The following is a 16,701-nucleotide window of genomic DNA, read 5'->3' as shown; positions in this document are numbered from 1 at the left end:
ATTAGGAGGCAATTTAATTTAAAAAAAAGAGATACATTTCAGGGTGTACCCTATAGTATCTCCAAGTATCCTTTTAGTATCTTTGGTATCCAGTGATGTTCTGGGTGGTTTTGATGATCCGCTGTACAGTTTTCCTGTCCTGGGTCCCACACATCGGCTGATGATGGTGGTGCCATCTGTGGACTTTACAATAGAGTTCCCTCCATGTTGGGGGCTGCAGTCATGAGTTTACAGCGTGAACAGGAGGGGGGTGGGTGTCAATACCGGTACAAATACCAGTATCCTGAAAGTGATATAGTAGTATTGGTAGTAATACCAATAGAGTACTCTATTCAAAACTTTTTTTACACAGTGCAGAAACACAGTGAAGTTTTCTTAATGCTTTATTAGGTGCTTCATCATGTTAGTCATATTCACAATTTTTCTTGAAATAATCTTTTCCCATTTTATTTTTATCAGACACCACAGGCATGTAATAAAGCTGCACTTTAAAACGTTTTGGTTGCAAAACCATGCACATACTTTTTCTAAATCTGGGTGCAAAAAGGGTTGAATTCATATTACATAATCCCTTTCAATCTCATAAGTGATGAACAACTATAAGTGTGTGGTGGTGGCTCTATCTGCAGTGACCCTCTGCCCTCATTTTTTTGCTGTGCTTGGGATATTTCACTAACCCAAAACGTTGATATTTGACGTCCTGATACCAACAGCTCAGACAAATCCTACTGATTCCACGGCTAAGGGTACTGAGTACTGATACCCAGCCCTACATATATGGTATTATTGGGGTGTTAATTATGTTAATTTACAAGTTTCATACACGTGCATGCAAATAAGCGCAGGTGGATCATTTACACAATTATCTGAAATTATGAGCACTTGCCGAATCTGTTGTGGCTCATTTGTATGAGGCCATTGCATGAAAAAAAGTAAGAGAAAGTTTGGATAAGAAAACGAAAATGTTTTTGCATGAGACCCTATGTAATGTTGTCTGAAGTGATGGAAGCACGACTGTCTGTGTGTGTATCCACCTGTCTGAGTGTGTGTGTGTAACAGTCTAAATGCCACTCATCCTTCCTGGTTAACTTAAAAAAAAACCAATACTTTTGAGCGTCTGCCCTTTTGTATCCTTCCATCTACAGTCCATCCATCAGCTCCTCCGCAGAAGAAGAACAAGAAGAAGAGAGGGGGAGGAGAGGAGACAGAGGGATGGATGGATGGGAGGGTGGGAGGGAGGGAGTGGAGGTTCCGGGGTTGTTGGGTTCATGGATGGAAGGATGGTTGGCGGCGGGTGGGTTGGGTGGGGGTTGAATACCTAGAGCCGAACAAATTAAAGTAAAAGCAAAGGATGGATGACGGTGGGGTACAGGGTGCATCTAGGAGTTCGGTGGACGACGCGTCGAGCGAGGGAACCGGGGAGGAGATTGGGGGGGGTTGGAGATGGAGAGAGGAAGGAAGGAGGACGGGAAAGAGAGGCAGAGTCGTGACTGTAGGTTGATTTACGGAGGCTTTCCTTTTAATGAAATTGTTTCAGTGACAGAGCCGGTAAAAGGCCCTTAATGGATTGGCTGGCCTAATGTAATGAAATTACTCCCTCTTTCACTACAGAGAGGGGAAAAAAAAGAATAAAAGAGGACATGGGGAGGAGGGGAAAGAAGGAGGAGGAGGAGGAGGGTGGAAGAGGAGAAAATGCAATTAATATTTACAGAACAGACAAGCAGGGTGGGCTTTAGTAGCTACAGCTCGCTCCCTCTCTTCTTCACTGTGTCTACCTCTCTCTTCCCTCTCTCTCCCGGTGGCCAGTGTGCGCCGGGCATGCAGCAGGGGAGGGAGGTGATAGGCTGACGCCAGGCAGGCCACTTCAGCGCACTGGTCTCTTCTCTCGCACTCTCCTTTTCCTCTCCTCCTCTCCTCAGGGCTGGCCATATCAGCGCCGAGGTGAGAGACTTAACCTTAGCTGGTGTGTGCTGTATCGTCTGGACTCCCTAGAGTGCTTGTGTGAGTGTGTGTGTGTGTGAATCTGAGTGTGTGACGCCGGTGTCTACCTTAAGCTCACTTACTGGGGTATCACCTCACACACACACACCCCCACACACTCATTCACGGAACCTGTCTTTTGTTAGTCCCTCCCCCAGCTGAGCGGAGCTTGCATACTTGCGCCTGACTCTCTCCCATCTCTCCCTCTCATCTGTGTGTGTTTGTCCCTGTCTGTGTGTGTATATGTGTGTGTGCACGGTGCAGGCAACTGGACAGCAACCACATCAGCTGCATCGAAGATGGAGCTTTCCGAGCGCTGCGCGATTTGGAGATTCTGTAAGTAGAGAAAAACCTCTCACTCCGGCTCCTCCATCTCTCTCCTCCTCCTCCTCCTCCTTCTCATCCTCTTCCTCCTCCTCCTCCTGCTGCTGCTGCTCTCATCCCCTCTTCGTCTCCCCTCTCCGCTGTTTCATGTGTTGTCTGTGAAGCAGGGACCCGTCCCGCTCTCTCCTCCTCTCGTTATCAGCTTTGTCTTATTCAGTTTCTTCATCCTTTCATGTAAAAATTTGCGTCTTCCTCTCCTCTCAGACTTACATGTCATTCCTTGTTCTTTCCCCTTCATCTACTTTTCTGTCTCATCTTTTTATCTATCATCTGCTCTGTGTGTTCAGTGTCGTCAAGAGCTTTAACTTAAAGATGGTTTTGTTGAGAAAATGTAGTTCTTTACATGTTTCTGTGTGTGAATTATCTTGTCCGTGAGAGCTGAGGTGCATGTCTCAGTGTTTGAGTGCATTGCTTGAAAGGATGAAGCGAACCTGTTCATTCACGGGCAAATGTGTCGTCCTTGACTTACAATACGCCGACACACACACACACACACACACACACACACAAAGAGTGAGGAAAAGAGTGTAGCAGCCACCTGCGCTGTCTCTGCACCATGTGTGTGTGTGTTAGTGCGTGTGGGTGATTCCCTCTGCAAACGGGAATATGTTGATGCTCTTGTGTGTTTGCCTCCAGCTGTGCGTGTCTGAGTTTTCTCTGTGTGTGAGTGTGTGTGCAAGTTTGTGCGACTGATCTGTCCACATTTTTAGAGCTGCTCATTTGTCACTATGCTCAGAGGTGTGACTGGCGACTGTTCAATTCTGGCTGGTGTTGGGAAAGGTGTCTACTTTCCCCACACTTGTATGTGTGTGCTGGTGTGCATCGTTGTACACAAATATGTGTGTGTCCATGGTGGGCATTTGCTCTCACACAAGCGGATGTTGTGCTGCGTTGTGTGTTGGGCTAAAATCTGTAAAGGTTATGGAGTTTTATCTTGTAGAAAGAATGAGCTGGAAATAAGTTAACAAATCAGGTTTTTTCCTTTGGTTGGCACCAGCATTGGTTCATTTGCCTGCAGGGTTGTTGGCAATGTATTCATATTCTGCTGTATGGTGCTGAGAGGTGAAAAGGTTAGTGGTATTGGTGCTGAATGTTTATTAGAGGGTAAAACTGTAAAGCAAATGAGGCAGGGACAAAGAGAAAGACAAGGAGAAGCACATAGACAAAGACAGACAGAGCGAGGTTATGAGACAAGACATCGAGACACCACAGGGGAGGACAAGATGATTGGAAGGAACCAACCCAGCATCACGCCAAGGCATGTAACAGACCCACTGGTCCATTAGACAATATGTGTCAGTGTCATGTTTTGCCTCACCTAGAAATGAAAATTACATCCGTTCTTATTTCGTGGTCAAATTAGCAATAATTTCTTTTAAAATAAAGCTTGCTGTAAAATATTACAGGTGACAGTCACAGGCTCTGAAACTACCTGGTTAGGTGTAGGGACCAAAGGTTTAGCATCCCAAGTCATCACATAGCAATGTTCAGTCACCGTCCCTCAGCATCTCATACAGGTGCACAAGGTGTACCCTTTAGCGGCTGTATGAAAAAGTCAAGTCAACTCAAATTATGTTTGTATAACCCAATATCAGAAATCACATTTTGCCTCAGGGGGCTTTTCAATCTGGACAATGTACGACACCTCCTGTCCTATAGACCCTCAAAAGAGTAAGGAAAAATTCCACCCCCAAAAACTTTTAATAATGGAAAAAATTGGAAGAAAGTTAAGGGGAAGCCACAGAGGAGGGATCTCCCTCCCAGGACGGACAGACATGCAATAGATGCCACATGTACAGAAGAGAGCAGCAAAAATACAATGTATGAAAACAGTATTTCTGTTTCATAGAATTATAATATATATGTGAAGAATCTGGGTCCAGGAGGACGTCGAACAACCTCAGGTTTCACCCGACCCAAACCGTGTTGAAAGTCTCTTTCAACAAGTGATTAACGTGAGATGCTCACAGTTTGGGTAGCTCAGGATAACACCGTGTTTAGGGTTACATTAACTACATTACATTTGTACGTCATGTGACGTCACTGAGGAGACTCACAAGATGAAAATCGCATTACGCATGTAACATTAACGTTTGGGTTTTCACATGAGATAGGAACGCTGCTTTCCTGGGCGAAATTTGTGTGTTTGCGCCGTCCACCCCAGACTTTATGCAGACATTCTCCCTCTTTATACTATAAAGCCTGGTGCATCTCATACAGGTGCCAACGGGTACCATCCAAATCGCCGAGAGGAAGTGACAAAACAGTGGTATGTGACAAGTTGGGAATGAGAACAGGCTTCGTTAAGCACTAAAACTACCGGTTAGGCCCTGACTGTTTAAAAATGCAGTACAACTGTTTCACACACTTTTTAAATTACTGTACAAATAAAATCACTACATTTCAAAGAGATTATAATACAGTACTGTGTCTGAAATGTAACTTACTGTAGATTAGCTGCTGCAAAAGCTGCAAAAGGAGACATTTTCCATTGAGAGAAAATTGGTTCATTTTCTCCATCTTGATTTCAACGTGTACGCAGCAACAGATGGGTTACCATTAACAAGTAAAGAAAAAATAAAGTAAAGAAGTAAAAAACTAATAAAATTACTGAAGTTTAATTTTTTCCCCCCATATAATGTCATTTCATTTGTATCAGAATGATTCTATCCCAATCTTTTTAATCCATATAAGCAGTTTGCACTGTATTTCCTGAAATCAGTCAATACTGAGTAAGGGTTTCACATGGGAAATGGACAGTCTCTTACATAAAAGTGTGTTTGACCCACCTATACACCCTGACCTCACCTTGCTATTGCAATTAACACTTTTCCGTGATCCCGGGCTGAAAGAACAAAAGCAGAAAAAGAAGAGAAGGCTGACAGTGCTGTCATAACCTCTAGTCTGTCTGTCCCCAGTCACAGATCACAGAGCTAAATGCCTGTTGATCATTAAGTGGACATGGCTGAGGTCCATAGGGAGACAAGAACAGACTTATAACACTAAAACAGTCTTGAAGTTGACATTTGAGCAGAAACAGGAATATGTTGATTCTCATGGTTTTTATGACAGTAGTCAAGTTTTTTTTTTTTTCTTCAGTTAGGCAGCCCAAATAAAGACTAGAACTCTAATTGGCTGCTTCTGGAGGAAATCTGTCTCATTATCACATAAAGATCTACTGTACCCAGCAACAATGTGGTAGACAGACCATTAAAACCAGAGACCATTATGTAAACAGCTTTAAAATCTGTGCTAAGAACATGATATGAACCAGAGCTCCACAAATTTTGTGGATACATGTGTTCTCTTACCAGATTTATGTAACATGGCAAAAGCAGAAACAAAGTCCTAATTTGTTATTGAACCCAGTGCCTCCACTTTTGTGCACAATGTACAATTTTATTTTCACTGAAATCACTTGTGTTTAAAAAATATGACGGGCTCAAGGATGAGATGAAAAGCATTTTTAGCGCAATATATAGCAGAACCCAGGTATTGGTGGTGTGAAAGCTTACAGATTCCCTACAGTATCAGGCGCATCCTGATGAGTATCCTGCTGTTGTAGGTGTGATTGTTCTTGGTGCAGTCTGGGGCTGCCTAATGTGTTCACATGAATGATTAAAGAGAGAAGAAGATACAGTGGAAAATGGTTCAATACACCTTGTGGACCACATTCCGCTTGAAATAAAATACCCTCGCAGCCTTTACAGTTAATCGGATAAATGTTAATGTTTTTATTTTAAAAGAAATTATTAATGTTTTTGTGTTAATATCAGTTTGGATTTATTTGAAATGCTGCAAAAAAAGCACGTTTTACCACCTGGGATTCAACCTTTCCCGATTCCCTTTCAAGGTTTTATTTCCTTTTAGCAAAGTTAGCTGTTTTGATTCCCCTGCCTCACTTTTAGCTCAGCGCACAATGGAAGTGATAGGGGGCAGATAGAGGGGGATCAGCAGTGCGAGATACAACATATTAGCAATTCATAAGACTCTGACAGCTGAGTACTCGGCAGGATTTACAATTCACTGTAAATACGCAGCCGTTCCCATTCACAGCAGACAGCATGACAGCACACAGTATATTCACTGAATGTGACGTTTTAATAAAGGCAGGTGTGTGCGTGTGTCTCTTTGTCTCTTTGTGTGTGTGTGTGTGTGTGTGTGCAAGTATTTGTGCACGTGTGCAAAGAGCATGAATGACAGTAAGCAATTCTGCCGCTGGACTGATCTTCATTTCAAGCATCTTAACACACACACACTCACGCACAGATGTTTGCGTATTCTCGCATATGCATACACACACACACATAAACACAGGCACAGCCCCATCTGTTCAGTTCCTGGGGTTGATTTCGTGACCGCAGTACAAAATGGGGTGATAGAGATAACAGTGATTGGAGGTCATGTGACTGCACCATCAGGTAGGTGCGTATTTCTGTGTGTTTGTGTGTGCACCTGGACACACAAACTGTTGCATGTAAGCGTGTGTATGTGTGTGTGTGCTCTATCATTGTTCTATCATTGTGAGGACCAGTTTGCATTTAAGACCTTCATAGCCACATCTTCTTGATTTGGTTTTAGGGTTCAGGTAAGAATGATTGTTTTTACATTAAATTTAAGATAAGCGCCGAACTGATTAGATGAATAATCCGTTATTTAATCCCGATGCTGGTTCCAGTCTGCTGCTCTTTTTCGGTTTCATATCATTGTGGATTGAATACTTTCGGTTTGGACTGTCAGTCAGACAAAACAAGCAATTTAAAGAGCAATGGGCAGGTCTCTGGGAAATCTTAAAGGAGTGATCTGTTGCAATTGCGCTTACAATCCAAATATCAAGTTGGAGCAATAGACGTTACTTTAAATAGATTGAAATCCCTTTTTATATACATTCTATGGTTGAAGTGTTTCCCATCCCCTCCTCCCTAGACTCAAGGAAGCTCAGGCAGGCTGCATGAACACCCCAGGAACACAAGATGAGTGCAACATTGTAATTTGATGAAAATGATCAAAAGATTTTTTGCACTGTTTAAGAATTTACGGTATGTTATTTTAGAGCAAATGTATATATAGAGATATATATTGTATATCATGCCATAGCCTGAAAATGTTGAAATATTGTTTATTAGCCATATAACTCAGCGCTACTCATACGTAGGAAAGAACATATGTGTGTGCAGGCATACAGTACGTGTGTTTGACTGTGGCTAGGTAGGTGGCAGCATCCTTTTGTGTTTTCCTGTGTGATCAATGTACATCTATGAATGTATGTGCTCTTTTGCCTGTTATTTGTGCGTGTTTTTTTCATCAGAAATTGTTCATTAATGCATGATGGCGCTTTAAGATGATGATTACTTCAAAAGATGTCTGTCTGCACAAGTGTGTGAATGTACTTTTCTATATTTTAATGTGACTGCTAAACATTAGTTATTGTATAAAACACTGTATGTAGGCTGGCAGGGAACTAGACACATTGTGTGTGTGTGCATGTGTGTTTCAGTCATTCGTCTGTGAACTGAACTGAAAGAAGCACTGTGTGTGTCTGTGTGTATGTGTGTGTGTGTGTGTGTGTATGTGTGTGTGTGTGTGTGTGTGTGTGTGTGTGCCACTAACGAATCTCCACATTAATTAATCTAGTCATTTTTAATTAGCTGCTGTTTCTTGGTAGACTAGGCTTTATCTGAGCTGCTTAATATGTTTCACAGGAGCAGTGTCGACGAGTCAAAATCTGAATGTTGGGGCGTCGGGCTCATTTTGAAAATGCTAAATGGATTTTAATTTGTTAGTTTCATTAATCTTGTTATAATTGTTGTCTGGTAATAAAGTGGAGTGATGTTTTTTTTTTTTCATTAAATTAGACAACATGTTCAAATTATGAGACATTTGAAAGGCTTGGATTTATAAAATATTTGACATAAATCAGAATGAAAAAACTTAAATGTATGTGTCTCTGCAAAGACGTAATCATTTATCTTTGTTGGACAAATGGATGTCTATTTATTAAGAATTAATAATAGAATTTTACAAATAGGAATGTATTGTTATATTACTGAATTTTCATTTATTTTGTTCCTTTTATTTTCCTAAAATGCAATTGAATTGCAACTAGTTTTTCCTCATGTTGAAGATATAATCTTCTATAACACCTTTGAGATCCTAAAGCCTCACTGAGCAATGTATGAAATGAAATGTCACATTGAAGTATATCAACCGACAGTCTTGCCATTAATGTGCTAATGTTGATCCAAAAACTAATTTCTATTTTATACAAGATTAAAGGAGAAATCTGCAACATATTTACTCTAATTTATCATAAAATTGCTATTCCGGGCCAGAATAACTGTTGAAGTTTACCAGCTTCGCATTAATTAGAGTTCAAATTGATGCCGAACTAGTAAGTGTCTGTTTATGAGTTGTAAAAAATCATACATAATTGTTTAGAAGGAGAAGACTGACTTAACTTCGATATCGATGGACAACTGACAGTTATACACAGCAGATCAACTTACAGTGGAGGAATTATAGTCGCTTGTTATTCTCAAATTATAATGTTGCTCTTGTCCTGCCTGAGCTTCCTCAAGTCTGGGGAGGAGGGGGCAGCGAGAAACAACTCACTTCAACCATAAATCAGATGTTAAATAAGGATTCAACTTATTTATCGCTATTTAGACTGCTGTACTTTCGGATGCGCAGTAGTTACATATTGCTCCTTTAACAGTTGCCATGAAGTTTAGGGTAAACCTTTTCACGCTGCTGTTTCTCTATGTTTCTATGTGACAGACGAGTTTTGCTTCCTGAAAAGGTTTATGAAGAAAGACGAATATGACTAAAGACACTTTTACATTCACCATTTCCTTTGATATCCTCTCTCTTTACTCATACATCCTTAGATAGTCCCTCTCACTTCCTCCTCTCTCTGCTCTCTCTTTCATGGCTGCCAGGATGAAAGTAGAGGATCGGTGTTGTAAAAGCGAGGCAGTGCTAGGCTATGATTTATTTAGACCCGAAAGGACTGCGGTTACTATCCTTTCCTCCTTTTTTTTTGCTAGGAGAGGCAAGAGACAAGAGAGATTTCAGGGGGTGGAGGGTGTTCACAAAATGGAAAAGGGAAGAAGGAGGGATTTGAAGGGAGTGAAAGAAAGGAGTGTGGTATCGGTGTTGTAAAAGCAGCCAGTTTCCTGGACATCATTTATTAATCTGCTGTTGGACCTGAGGAGAGGGAAGAGGAGAGAAACCAGGCGATACAGAGGAGGAGATGGGAAGAGAAGGAGGGAAATCCAGGGATGAGAAGCAGAGGGAGGCAATAGATTTAGAGATATATTTAGAGGAAAGGAAGGATAAGAGGTATAGGAAGATAAAGATAGGAGAAAGAGGAAGAAAGGGAAAGGGATCAGACAAACGCAAAAGACAAGACCATATTGGACACAAAGATGCAGATGAAAACTTAAGTCAGAGCAAGAGAGAAAAAAAGATGTAGGACTCAAAAGTGTAGAAGACATCAGAGAGCAAATAAGAGATGAAACAGGGGACAGGAAACCAGGAAGAAACACTGATGTGACGTTAGTGGGTAAAAAAAAAACAACAAAGACCAGTGATAGAAAATAGATTGAAAGGATCAGAGGGAGGAGAGCGGGGAGGCATTAATTATTGATGGAACAAATGTCTGACTGACTGACTCAATTTGGCCCTTTGTTGTTTCCAGACCACCAGGGCTGTCAGATAGACTCAGAACAGCGTTTCTCAAAGTAGGGATGGAGATCCCAGCTCGGTCACTGGTGTGTTGATTTTCTGTTTCCTTCTAAGTTTTATCAGTCGGGGTTGAAATGCATGTTTGGCCTCAAAATGCAGAGTTTATCTTATTGGGTTTAATTGAAAGTTACTCAATAAAATATAAGTGCAACATTTTTGTTTATCTTCGTTTGTTTAAAAAAATCTGCAACTTCTTCTGTACACACAAAAGGTTTATTTCTCTCTTTCCTGACTTTCTTCACAGATTTGTTTAAATCTTTAGTGAGTGAGCACTTCTCCTTTACCAAGATAATCCATCCACCTGGCAGGTGTTGCATGTGGAGATGCTGATTAAATAGTGATTACTGCACCTTAGATGTGCCTTAGATGGTCAGAAAAAAGGACCAACCCAACACCCTAAAATGTGCATTTTTTTTTCCTTGAAAAATTTATTAGGCACTGAACTATGGCTATCTCTCCTACGGCAGGGGTCTTATTATCAAAAGAGTCATTTTGTCCCAAAAAGAAAAAGATAATTTGTCTGAAGCCGTAACTAAATCCTCTATTTTCCACTATTAAGGGGAAGTGCTCACTAAGATGGATTTTAACCAATTTGTGAACAAAATTTGAAAGAAATAAAAGTCTTTTATGCACAGAAGAGAATTTTTTTACTTCATGAAAAATGAGAGCAAAAACAAAAGTGTGTTTATATTTTGTTGAATGTAGATTGATTTAATCTTTTTTTAATTTGACTGAAAACAATTTTAGGTTTCAAAGATTTTTTATACTTACCTAGAGTGCTAAGAGCTGCCACTCATGTTTTCAGTCCTTTAATTAGAGTGGGGAAAACATTTTAAAAAATGATAATCAGTAGATTCCTACAGTTCAATTATATTCAGTATTTTTATTTAATGTTGTGTAACAAACGAGCTGAATGTCAAACATTGATTGCAGTCAGTAAATTAATTAACTAAACTGAACCCAGCTAAACAGGTGTATTTGATAACTGCCCTCACAGTAGCCTTGAAAAGTGAGAGTCAGTGCGCTTAACAGTCACCCGTCAGCCATAAAGTCACAATTTAAGCCTCCATGCGACTTGTTATTAACTGTTGTCATAGCTTGGCTTTGAGCCCAACTTGACCCCGGCTGCAGGTCATCTCTTCTCCTGCCTTAATATCCGTCCAGTCATTTTCCACTGGCCTGTAATGAAGATAAACTCCACTACTGCCATGGTGAAAAATTAAAGGAGGAAATTAACATGCTCTGGTGATTTTAGGTAAGCTTTCATAGCCTGAAGATTAGAGGAGTGAGTCTGAGGCTGGGAAGTTGCCAGTTAATTTGTGGAAGTAACTTTTTGGCTTGTCCGCAAAGGCTTGTATTCTAACAAAATATTTCCTGCTGGGTGTCACTTTTTTTGTCAAAATAATGAATGTTTGACTAATTTGCCTAACCATACCTGTGCTCCAGTATGTCTTTATGTTGACAGAAAACAAAAAATGTTTTGTTGGGAGGCATAGAAACAGGCAGGCGATGTGATTTTTGATACAGAAATATTGTGCTGGTTTGAACTGTGTGCCTCGTGGTCAGAGGGCGCACCATGCAGAGCAGGGATGAAGTTTTAGAACAGGCCAAGACCAAAGACTGTATATCACTGTGGAGTTCAAATGTCACTGTTTTGAAACATAAACTGCAGTAGTGGGTGCACCATATCGATTCGTTGACTGACAAATGTAGCAGACATTTGGCATTTACTGTTGTGGGTGTCAATTTCAAACCACGTTATGTAATTTAAGCCCACACACTGGGTGGGGAAATGAAGAAACACTCTCATGCAGAATCTCTGAACATCAAGCATCAAGGGTGCCCTTTAGCAGAGTCTCTGCTCTGCTGGGAGATCCAGCTGTGAGGTGTGAATGATCGGCCAAGTTATCTCTTTAACATTATATTCACACTGGATGATTCTGCATTCTGACTTTTAAGTGTACGCCAGCTTTTAGTGCCTACGTGGGAAATAATGTGCCCCTTTATGCAGAGAGGTCAGGGTGCAGACATCAAGTTGGTGGATTGGCATGTAGTGCGTTTGACTTTAAAATCTGGGGCGGCCGAGTCACACCGTGTCAACGCCAGGCCTCCTTCTTCCACTGCACCACATTGCAATTCGGAGACTCATGTGTCCATAGTGCACACTTTCGGTGGTGGGAAGAGGTCAGCATGGACGCTCTAACCGGCCTGCAGATACGTTGCCCTATACACAGCAAGCTGCAATGCAATTAGGCCTTCTCCGCCAGCACTGAGCTGGACCTGTTCCAGTTTAAGCACCTAATTCAGAGCCTTTCAGAGCATTTCCACCACAATTAAATTGGTTCAAAGCCTGAAAAATTGCCATCTGGAACCAAAAAAGGTTTTCCTTGGGAAGTAATAGATGTGTCATATTCTACAGGAAGCCCTGGACACCTATGACCCAGTCGCCAGGTTGGTGGTTGTCCTTCACTGGACTAGCCACTACATACCGGGAGCACATGCAGTTTAGGAGATGATATCCGTCGCAATCTGCCTCTTGTCAAAGTCGCTCAGATCCTTACGCCTGCCCCTTTTTTTCTGCTGCCAACACACCATCTTTAAGAACTGGCTGACTTTTTACCTAATACATCACACTCTTTGACTCTCTTTGAAACAAGATGATCAATGTTATCCACCTCACCTGTCGGTTGTTTTAATGTTGTGGCTCAGTGTTTAAAATGCGACTGAAACACCTGGTTAAGCTTAACAAAGTATCATGGTTACGGTAAAAAACAAACAAAAAAATAAACTGTTTAAAGCAAAACTGAAACAATATGAAAGCTCCTCTTCTACAGAAAACAGACCCCTTTTTGAAAAATGGCAGCAAATCAAGCTGCTAAACCCAATGTTATTCTTTGTTTTACCAGACGAGTCAATCCATCGACATTCCTCTGCCTGTGCGCTGTGATGCCCTGCCAGGAATTAGTAGCCCTGATCACGTTATATGAAAACAGCTGTCGTTTCAAAGGTGTCCGCACTGGTTCAGTGATGGGACACTGAAGTGCCAAAACCAGTGTCCTTTAAAGATCAAAAAGCGCTGAAATATTCCCTGTGTCATCTACAAACACTGAGATAGACCTACACTTGACTCATTTGTCTTTCATGTAAAATCATGAACAGATTGCAAGCCAGGGTGGCCTTATCATATTTGTCATTAAACACCTATCAGAATCAATTAGAGCCACGCAATAATTCTAAACAAGTGATTTTCCTAATGGCGAATGCTATTGATGCATGACAGCGAGTCTCTTTGTTAAAATTAAACAAAAGGATTAATCTTAATCACTTGACAGCCCTTTTCATCTCAAGACAGGCTTTTGAAGGCTTCAGATTGAAGTTTATAAACACATTTTAAAAATTGGAACTTCCTCTGATTTTCTGCTGATTATTGAAAACAACAAATATAGAGGCTCTTTGGTCTCCGTATCCATTACAAAGGTCAGACCCTGCTCGAAGCTGCATGTCCTGAACAGCTTTTTTAGAGGACTTCCCATTGATGCATGACGGAGAAATGTGCTCTTCATAAAGGCAACAAAAACAAACGATTTCCCTGCTAATATTTCCATCTTGTGTTTTGATGGTCAAAGCTGCGATGCCGTCGCAAAAACCCATCCAGGGAAACGAGAAGACTTTCCTCCAATGCACGACTGAGACAAGCACCGAGCCCATTAAACTCAACAGCCCCGCTGTCGGCTTTCCCCCCTAATACTTTGATTCCACCTTTTTTTGAAAGCCTTTGATGGTTAAAGCTGTATGTGCTCAAACTTGTAAGGCCAATAAACACAGCAGAAGTGGAAATGTAATTATGTGATAAACACAGTCTTTATATTTGGCAGAGGAGCCGCTCGATCCACTTTGTCGGTTTGATTCCCGAGAATTCCTCGTCTTTGCAATCACGTCAGCGCAGATGGTAGGCATTCCTCCTGTAGCGACTAATGACTCTGTGTGCCAGCGTGTGTTTTTACTCAGTGAGAGCTAATTTAATGCCGAGAGCCAGCGCTGAATGCAGGCCAGCCCTCCTCCGCTGTACCCTGAAGTCCTTCCATATTATTGAGTTCATTTGTATCAACGAGGAATGCAGAATAACAGGAAAATCTTCCCTTTGTCACCAAAATATGAATTTGAATTTTGTTTATTCATTTTGTTCATGTACCGTTTGATATTGTTTCATTTGATTTAAACCTTTTGTAGCTTAATTAAGTGCAGAAGCAGTGGTGGACGAAGGTCTTCTGAGGGGCAGGGGCGAAAAAAATAGGGCAATGGCTTAATGCAATGGAAAGCCAGTACCAAAGGCCGTGATACATTTGATCACTTTTTGTCCAATGGACGTGCACTTTATATTGGTTTCTCCACTGAAAAGGCTCTATAGAGGCCACTTTTCCACTGAAAGAGCACTTTTGAGGGCACTTAGTCATGTTTTCTTAATTGAAAAGGTGATCTGGAGGACGCTTTATCATGATTCTTCCACTGGAGGGGCACTTTGGAGGGAACATTACCACATTTTGTCCACTGGAAGGGCACTTTAGGGGGCACTTTATAAGATTTTGTCCACTGGAACAGAACTCTAGAGGTTGTCTTGGATATCAGACCACTCTTGAGGGCATTTATCACGTTTGAGCTGCCATAGGGGCACCCTATGCTATGTTATGTTTTAACAAACACCCTCTGAGTCCACCAGTGCATAGAAACCTATTTGGTGTTCCTTTGTGGCCTGGGGATTTGAGCCACCAACGTGTAAAAAAAATTGTACTGCGGAGTTTATCTCCTCGATTTATTATTCTCTGTTCGGTTGCATTTGTCTGTAACAGTGCACAGTTTGTAGGTTGTTTGCATTCACAAGGGCAAACCAATCATTGCTAATGCCCTGCAATGTCTCAATCAATAATATATAATCTATTTTAAAACACTTACCACACAGCTAACGCCTGATTTGGAATTCCACTGTGTTTTAGCAAGTGTGTCTCTGAATGAGTTAATCCAGTTAGCGTGTGTGTCTGCCAGGCCACATCAGAATAAATGATGGGTCCCTGTGTGATGATGAATGGTAATTTAGATTTAACATAACTGGACTAACGAGCGCGCTAATGACTCCAAAGCTAGCCTGGACAGCTCTCACTCGACGGGCGCTCGCCTTGCATCCCAATGAGCTGGGGAAAGGGCACCCATTTACACACACGCAGAGGGACGCACACAGGGAGGAAAAACATGCAGAAGTGTTTTAATAAATGCATGCATACACAATCATAAATTCACAAATGGTTCTGGCAGGGGAACACACACGTACGCAGCCACACAAAGACACACATACACACAACTCACATGGTGGGGTCGCGTGTGTGTGTGTTTGTGTGCACATTTGTGTGTGTTTCTAAAGAGTCCATTGGAGAGCAGCGATGTCAGGCTAATATGAAGCTGATTAATTAATAATTATTCATAGGCCAGTTTTCAACCAGTTGAATTAGATGTGGTTTTCGTTCACTGATCTCTCGACTCAAGTTTTTTTCTCTGCTGACAACGAGGATTAATGAAAATAGATGATAAGTACTTGATCATTTTCAGATATAAATAGAATTAATCAGTTTCATTTTTCAAAAGGGCCTCTATCTCAGTCACAAAGTGTAAAGACGGTAAGTTTTCAGCAGATCGTTTATCTTCAGATCTACAAGCGGTTTATTTCTCAAGGTGTAGGGAATATACTTTATATCCCACTGCAAAGTCACTGCACTCTGTTGTACTGTTGGACTTTTTGCTTCTTTTCCACCATGGACACCATATCCGTAGACGTTACTCCTTCATTCTTGACTGACGTGTTCAAATATGGGCTGTGACTTTATGACAGTGTGTGTACATTACAAGTATGGATTTCTGAAGCCTCTTGTTGTCTCCATCTGTGTGCAACTCGATACCAACAGAAGTCAAATAATCCATACCTGTTAAGTCCCTGAAAAAAATCCAATATATGTCCATCAGCATTCAGCAGCTATTGAGCCAAAAACTCAATTCTTACCTGGTCACTAATTGTAAGAGTTTTAGTTGAATACCAAACACGCATTTGCACAAAGTACCTACTTGTCATCTGTAATCATTTTGGCAGGGTACGACTCTGTTTTCAATCAGATTCTCGTAGGAAAACATTTCTCAACAGCCTGTTTCATGACATTAAGATTAATTAAAGAGCAGTAGAAATACCAGTGCAGAATCTCCAAATATCAGCTCATCAAGTACGGCAGCTTGGTCAGCAGCCCATAAACCTCAAACGATGATGCTGTAAGTCCCCCTATAACCCAAAGGTAATTTGTTCATTGGTAGAATAGCTTGTGAGACTGGTTCTTTTTAGTAAGGCAGTTTGTTTTACTCACCCGCTATTAATGCTATTAATTTACACCTTTGTAAAATTAGATTTACAAGAAAAGAAAAAATCTCAGTGCACTTCCATTGCAACAGAAACCAAATATTTTGTAGATTCATGCTGGGACTGCTCACAAACATGAAACAGCAAATGTGCTGCAGATGAAAGACCGAGATAAAAGCAAAGGCTTTGCTAATAGCATC

General features: G+C 41.2%; 1 protein-coding gene across 2 annotated transcripts in view; it reads left to right on the top strand.

Moving 5' to 3' along the window:
* The window catches only part of slit3 (slit homolog 3 (Drosophila)), a 361,584-nt gene that overhangs the window by 216,020 nt on the left and 128,863 nt on the right, over positions 1–16,701 (top strand). The window contains exons 1-2 of one of the 2 annotated variants that reach the window (XM_084719661.1): positions 1,769–1,941; positions 2,245–2,316. Coding sequence is in view for 1 of the 2 variants with exons in the window: in XM_084719660.1 (XP_084575786.1) it covers positions 2,245–2,316 (72 nt within the window). In the remaining variant the exon portion in view is untranslated. Of the gene's footprint in view, positions 1–1,768; positions 1,942–2,244; positions 2,317–16,701 lie in introns of those variants that run through there. The other variant, XM_084719660.1, reaches the window with a different exon arrangement.

The sequence above is a fragment of the Lutjanus erythropterus genome, chromosome 5 (genome assembly GCF_056507025.1).
Source record: "Lutjanus erythropterus isolate fLutEry1 chromosome 5, fLutEry1.hap2, whole genome shotgun sequence".
Taxonomy (NCBI): Eukaryota; Metazoa; Chordata; class Actinopteri; order Lutjaniformes; family Lutjanidae; genus Lutjanus; species Lutjanus erythropterus.
Note: the sequence above shows the minus strand (reverse complement) of the source record. Positions and strands in the feature narration are given on the sequence as shown.